The sequence below is a fragment of the Xyrauchen texanus genome, chromosome 13 (assembly GCF_025860055.1).
Source record: "Xyrauchen texanus isolate HMW12.3.18 chromosome 13, RBS_HiC_50CHRs, whole genome shotgun sequence".
Taxonomy (NCBI): Eukaryota; Metazoa; Chordata; class Actinopteri; order Cypriniformes; family Catostomidae; genus Xyrauchen; species Xyrauchen texanus.
In genome coordinates this window covers 13,071,984-13,079,355 of record NC_068288.1, presented here as the reverse complement: position 1 = coordinate 13,079,355, position 7,372 = coordinate 13,071,984, and the positions used below count along the sequence as shown (strand labels likewise).

Genomic DNA, 7,372 nt, shown 5'->3' with positions numbered 1-7,372 from the left:
GTTACCCCATGTGACTCTACCCTATTGGATGCTTAGGAGACCTGGCTGGAGTCACTCAGCACGCCCTGGGATTCAAAGTAGTGAACTAGCGATCTCCAGGGGTGGTAGCCAGCGTCTTTACCACTGAGCTACCCAGGCCACCCTAACATGGTATCAAGTAACAAAAAGCAACATGTGAATATTTCTAGGCAAACTGAATTTTACCACCACAAAATATGAGGCCATGGAACAACAATGCCATTTGGTTTAGTCTCTAAGAAGAGTCCATCATGTTCCCGAAGCTCTGAGAGGAAACCTCATCAAGGATGCTAATTCTAGACGAATGTTCCACTGTAATAGACAATAGCGTTACGTTAAACAGGATGCAAGAGTCGATTTGGTTCAATGATACACTGACGTTTGTGGTAAATACCTTTTAAATGAAATTAGTGACTGCTTGGTTAATATATTTACCGGCAGGTTATTCTCTTCTTCTCCCAAAGACACAGACAAAAGCAACTGACAAGAGATTCACTTCGGAGCAATAATTGGCAGGCTTCATGTCACACTGGAAAATCTGTGATTTTCAAGAATTCTCAGAAATATTTTCACTAACTATTTTACCATTTCTGGAGGGGACTCTATGAATCTGTACCCAGGGGGCATTGTGAGGGCATTCAAAGTGTGTTGGAAGGTACGAGCATTGTTTTGTGATGAGTCAGAGAATTGAAGCCCCCTTCAGACAATACCAGGACTAAAGCTCCCTTTTGACACATGCTGCTGAGCTGGCAGTTCCTCTGCACATTCTGCATTAACTGCAGCAACAGCGGCTATATAAACACCCCGCAGTGGACCGACCCCCAATGTTGATTACGCTTGTGAGTATGGGTTGCCGTCATGCCAAAATCAACATAATATCAAACTTCATGAAAGACACAAGTGGATTTTAACTGTGAAAATGGAAAAAATTATCGCAATGGACACTATGAAAAAGCCAGAGACAGACAGATCAAGGAACATGATGAATAACGGGAGATAGAGGCCTTGTGAATCTATCCATAGACTGAAAGTTCACCCATTACCGGCACAGTAGCGTGGAGAGTGTGGTAACTAACTGACTTTGCATGACAATATTGGAATTGAGTGCATGCGGTCATTTAAGCCATCTCTGGATTCATGGGGCCTCTATTATCCATGACTGCAAACTTAAACTATTGATATCCTCTGGCTCTTTCAGTGTAGTGCCAATGGGCCTCATTGTGTGAGATGTAGCGACTGCACAGAAGGCATCTAGTGCAACAAAAATGCATTGATTCTAAGTGACTTATTGTACAAGAATGCACGTTCAAAGTCTTTAAACATGGTGCTAACTTGGTGATAATTGTAATGGCTTGAAGTCAAAGGTTAGGCCAAATGTTGCTGATGATGAAGCTGTATTGGTAACCTTGTTCCTTTATGTTGCCCTTTAGCTGGAGAGAGCAGACAGGCAGGCATCATGAATCAGCAAGAGCAGATGGAGCAGCGTGGACAGTGGAGGATCACAGTGTGGGAAGAGGAGAACTTCCAGGGTAAGCGCTGCGAGTTCATGCTGGAGTGCCCAAACATCCTGGACAGGGATTTCAAAAAGATCCGCTCAATCAAGGTGGACAACGGCCCGTAAGTGTCTGTGTGCGTGAACTCATCTTATCGAGCTTGTGTTTTTGCTTTTTTATCAGCATCTTATACCCAATGTGTATGCGTGCATAAGCAAGTAAGTGTATGACAATGTATAGGTTGGGGCTCTGAAAATATTAAATAAATGTCAATCACAAAGGGATCTGCTATAGAGTGCAATAGTTGCATTTTGAAAGTACAAATTCCATGTCCAAGTGTTTTTAGCAATTACTTATAAGCCTACTGTGAGCTCAGCTGTTGTTAATCAATGGTACATGCTTCCATTGAAGCCATCCTTCTTCGTTCTTTCAGCTTCATTTAAAAAAACAATTGTGGTCAATGGCAGAATCTCTGGTAAAGAACTACACTAACAATGATCCTGAAAAGAAAGTGCCACTAGAGGAGTTTGGCAAATGAGGCCAGCAGCTATCTGTACTGTATACTGTATACATTGTGCTAATTCTAAACAGCACCTGCCACACAGTGTGGCTATTCACTCCAATAGTCTGGTGGAAGCACAGAAACGGAAGACAAACTCTTGTCTTGAGGTGTAACGATGTTGTGGATGATCTTTATTTGTGCGTATGACCCGGGTTCAAATGCAAATTTTTTCCCATCCTCTTTCCTGTCTCCACTTTTAATATTTCTTTTAATACTACAGCACTTATAATAAAAACAAAGCTTGATTTCCTCGCAGTGCTTTGGTCACATTTAGTCAGGATTTCAGAGAAAGATTTGATCTGGGTAAAAATTGGTTTTACTATAATAATATTGTAGTAACCATGTTTTTTTTAGGTGAAAGCCAAAGTTTTAATGCAATTAACCAAGGTGTTACTACAGTAATATGGGGTTAATATAGTAACCATGTTTAATTTTGTGGTTACTTTAATTTTACTCCAAAATACCATGGTGATATTATATGGCTACTGTAGTAAAACCATGATTAACTTTTGTACAGGAAGGTTAGGGTTAGCTACAGGGGTTAGGGTTAGGTACAGGGGATAGGGTTAGCTACAGGGGTTAGGGTTAGGTACAGGGGTTAGGGTTAGCTACAGGGGTTAGGGTTAGGTACAGGGGATAGGGTTGGGTATAGGGGTAGGGGTTAGGTACAGGGGTTAGGGATAGGTACAGGGGATAGGGTTAGCTACAGGGGTTAGGGTTAGGTACAGGGGTTAGGGTTAGGTACAGGGGATAGGGTTAGGTATAGGGGTAGGGGTTAGGTACAGGGGTTAGGGTTAGGTACAGGGGTTAGGGTTAGCTACAGGGGATAGGGTTAGGTACAGGGGTAGGGGTTAGGTACAGGGGTTAGGGTTAGGTACAGGGGTTAGGGTTAGCTACAGGGGTTAGGGTTAGGTACAGGGGATAGGGTTAGTTACAGGGGTTAGGGTTAGGTACAGGGGTTAGGGTTAGCTACAGGGGTTAGGGTTAGGTACAGCGGTTAGGGTTAGGTACAGGGGTTAGGGTTAGGTACAGGGGTTAGGGTTAGCTACAGGGGTTAGGGTTAGCTACAGGGGTTAGGGTTAGGTACAGGGGTTAGGGTTAGCTACAGGGGTTAGGGTTAGCTACAGGGGTTAGGGTTAGGTACAGGGGTAGGGGTTAGGTACAGGGGTTAGGGTTAGGTACAGGGGTTAGGGTTAGCTACAGGGTTAGGGTTAGGTACAGGGGTTAGGGTTAGCTACAGGGGTTAGGGTTAGGTACAGGGGTTAGGTGCAGGGTTAGGGCTACAGGGGTTAGGGTTAGGTACAGGGGTTAGGGTTAGCTACAGGGTTAGGTTAGTACAGGGTTAGGGTTAGGTACAGGGGTTAGGGTTAGCTACAGGGGTTAGGGTTAGGTACAGGGGTTAGGGTTAGCTACAGGGGTTAGGGTTAGGTACAGGGGTTAGGGTTAGGTACAGGGGTTAGGGTTAGGTACAGGGGTTAGGGTTAGCTACAGGGGTTAGGGTTAGGTACAGGGGTTAGGGTTAGGTACAGGGGTTAGGGTTAGCTACAGGGGTTAGGGTTAGCTACAGGGGTTAGGGTTAGGTACAGGGGTTAGGGTTAGCTACAGGGGTTAGGGTTAGCTACAGGGGTTAGGGTTAGGTACAGGGGTTAGTGTTAGCTACAGGGATTAGGGTTAGGTACAGGGGTTAGGGTTAGGTACAGGGGATAGGGTTAGCTACAGGGTTAGGGTTAGGTACAGGGGATAGGGTTAGCTACAGGGGTTAGGGTTAGGTACAGGGGTTAGGGTTAGCTACAGGGGTTAGGGTTAGGTACAGGGGTTAGGGTTAGCTACAGGGGTTAGGGTTAGCTACAGGGTTAGGGTTAGGTACAGGGGATAGGGTTAGGTACAGGGGTTAGGGTTAGGTACAGGGGATAGGGTTAGGTATAGGGGTAGGGGTTAGGTACAGGGGTTAGAGTTAGGTACAGGGGTTAGGGTTAGGTACAGGGGTTAGGGTTAGCTACAGGGGATAGGGTTAGGTACAGGGGTTAGGGTTAGCTACAGGGATTAGGGTTAGGTACAGGGGTTAGGGTTAGGTACAGGGGATAGGGTTAGCTACAGGGTTAGGGTTAGGTACAGGGGATAGGGTTAGCTACAGGGGTTAGGGTTAGGTACAGGGGTTAGGGTTAGCTACAGGGGTTAGGGTTAGGTACAGGGGTTAGGGTTAGCTACAGGGGTTAGGGTTAGCTACAGGGTTAGGTTTAGGTACAGGGGATAGGGTTAGCTACAGGGGTTAGGGTTAGGTACAGGGGTTAGGGTTAGGTACAGGGGATAGGGTTAGGTATAGGGGTAGGGGTTAGGTACAGGGGTTAGAGTTAGGTACAGGGGTTAGGGTTAGGTACAGGGGTTAGGGTTAGCTACAGGGGTTAGGGTTAGCTACAGGGGTTAGGGTTAGGTACAGGGGATAGGGTTAGCTACAGGGGTTAGGGTTAGGTACAGGGGATAGGGTTAGCTACAGGGGTTAGGGTTAGCTACAGGGGTTAGGGTTAGGTACAGGGGTTAGGGTTAGCTACAGGGGTTAGGGTTAGGTACAGGGGTTAGGGTTAGGTACAGGGGATAGGGTTAGCTACAGGGGTTAGGGTTAGGTACAGGGGTTAGGGTTAGGTACAGGGGTTAGGGTTAGGTACAGGGGTAGGGGTTAGGGTAGGTAAGGTGTCTATTGGACTTTTAATAAACAAAATAAACATGGTGCAGTGTTGCCGCTATACTGTATGTTAGTATTTAACTAGGGTTGCAAATAATATCTGCCACTATCACGATTTCCATTTAGTGCAAAGAAGATACTTTTTGTTTCTATTTAAACTTAGTGCAAACAGCGTCTGCCATATATTAAATAAATAGTTATACATACACTGTATTTCCAATAGTTGTAGTAAATAAATAAACGATTATGGCCAAATATAGGTTGTCTTTATTACCAAGCCGTCGCTCCTATTTTTATATAAAATAATTACAATTTGATACCAAGTGGGTATCCACTGGAAAAGTGGGTGGGCACTGTTGAGCTCTACAGGGTTAACAACTAGGCAGTAAAGGGCCTGGATTTTGTGAATATTTATGCTCATTTTCCTTGTGTAGGAGATAATATCAGCATGGAACATAATTGTCTTGTCTCTGCAGCTGGGTTGGTTATGAGTACACAGAGTTTCAGGGGCAGCAGTTCATTCTGGAGAAGGGCGATTACCCTTGCTACCAGGCCTGGAGCGGAAACAGCAGTTACCGTACTGAGCACCTACTTTCCTTCAGACCCATCAAATGTGCTGTGAGTTAAATGCCTCATTTTGCTAAATTGAAATACACCGATCAGCCATTAAAAGCACCTGCCTAATATTGTGTAGTTCCCCTCATGCCGCCAAAGCAGTGCCAACCCGCACGAGGGGGACCGAGGCAGGTGCTTTTAATGTTGTGGCTGATTGGTGTCTAATATCATAATTCATGCAGATTTAAGTAACCCTGGACTATTGTGCTTGTTCACCACCAGAACCACAGTGACAGTAAAATTACCCTCTATGAGTGTCAGGACATGATGGGACGTAAGTTTGAGATGTGCGATGACTACCCCTCTCTTCAGGCCATGGGCTGGTGCAGTAAGGAGGTTCCTTCCATCAAAGTCAACTCTGGAGCGTAAGTCATCCTCCGTTTCCCTCAATACAAACGATTTACATGTGCATGTGCTCTCTGCACACAGTTGTATCTCAGCAATAATATGGGCTTCTTCCTCTCACCCTATGGCAGCTGGGTGGGCTACCAGTTTCCAGGTTACCGTGGATACCAGTATATCTTTGAGAGAGACAGACGTCAGGGAGAATTCAGGAACTATAATGAGTTCGGCACTCAGGCCCACAGCAATAAGATCCAATCAATCCGCCGAATCCAGCACTAAGCCCGCCCCCACTCTTCTCCTATTGGCTACTGTGTGTATCAAGCAACAGCATGATATGACATGAGGCAAAAGTAGGCAATAAACGCTTTTTAAAAAAACACAATTTATTTTCAATAAACAAAAGCTCGAGATGATGGCTGTTAGTGTTTCTACTGTTTGTTTTCGCAATGTTGTCTGATCTGGTTTGTTTTGCAGCTCAAGAAGTGTGATGCAGCATTTTTTTTTTTTTTCAATATCTCTCTTGGTCAGATAGTCGGTTCACTTATTAGATATTTTGGGTTGATATTGTCCACGGTACTGATTTCTTAAAATCTCATGACTGGTCGAGAGTAAAACAAACAGATCATTAATACATGGAGATCTGATATAAAATTCGTACCCCATTGAAAAGACCAATTGACGAGTATAAGAATCTATATTAGTCTATAGGCTTACCAAATGCGCAGTTACATTAGCATCTAAACATCAGTGTTCAGCTTACAAGGTCGTTACCGAAACAGATCTGGAACAAATGAAGTATGTTGATTAGCACATGAGATGTTCATTCAGCGCCCTCTTCTGGTTGATATTCGCATTTAGGCCTTCAACTTACACCCTTTTACTATTACAGTAATATAATCTATATTTTTTGATTGTGCTCAAGATATCCAAGGAGACCAAATCACATTGAATAGAAAATGTGATTAAAACGTTATACATATTTACATTTTGTAAAAACAATTAAGTCTCGTAATAAAGTTCGCCACACGATGGCGTCCTTGTGCTTTGCATTGAAAAGGTCTGTAGTTCTGCACCCTGTTACACAACTTAAGATGTTTACTAGATCACTGACAAATGAACCAGTTGTTTACATGTGTATGAATTCAATCACACAGCCATGATATCTCCAAAAACACTGCCAGTATAATGGCCAGACAAATTCAGTTTAGTAAAACTAAAATTAAAGGGATAGTTCACCCAAAAATGCAAATTCTCTCATCATTCACGCACCCTCATGCCACCCAGATGTGTATGACTCTCTTCTGATGAACACAAATTATAATTTTCAGAGGAATATTTCAGCTCTGTAGGTCCGTGCAATGCAAGTGAATGGTGACCAAAACTTTGAAGCTCAAAAAAGCACATAAAAGCAGCATAAAAGCAATCAACAAGACTCCAGTGGTTTAATCCATGTCTTCAGAAGTGATATGATAAGTGTGGGTGAGAAACAGATCAATATTCAAGTCTTTCTTTGGCTAGAAATTCTTCTCCCTGACCACTAGGGGGTAATATGCATGAAGAATGTGAATCACCAAAAACACAAAGTGGAGGTTGATTGAGCAGGGATGAGAATAAATAGTAAAAAAAGGACTTAAATATTGACCTGTTTCTTACCCACAC

The 7,372-nt window shown here is 43.7% G+C and overlaps 1 protein-coding gene across 1 annotated transcript; it reads left to right on the top strand.

The window, feature by feature from the left end:
- The first annotated feature begins 1,430 nt into the window (after positions 1-1,430).
- Positions 1,431-6,130, top strand: LOC127654143 (beta-crystallin A2-like). Its single transcript, XM_052141168.1, has 4 exons — positions 1,431-1,635; positions 5,230-5,371; positions 5,591-5,733; positions 5,845-6,130. The coding sequence occupies exons 1-4, from the start codon at positions 1,475-1,477 to the stop codon at positions 5,990-5,992; spliced, it is 594 nt and encodes a 197-aa protein (XP_051997128.1). The 5' UTR covers positions 1,431-1,474; the 3' UTR covers positions 5,993-6,130.
- Positions 6,131-7,372: the final 1,242 nt, after the last annotated feature.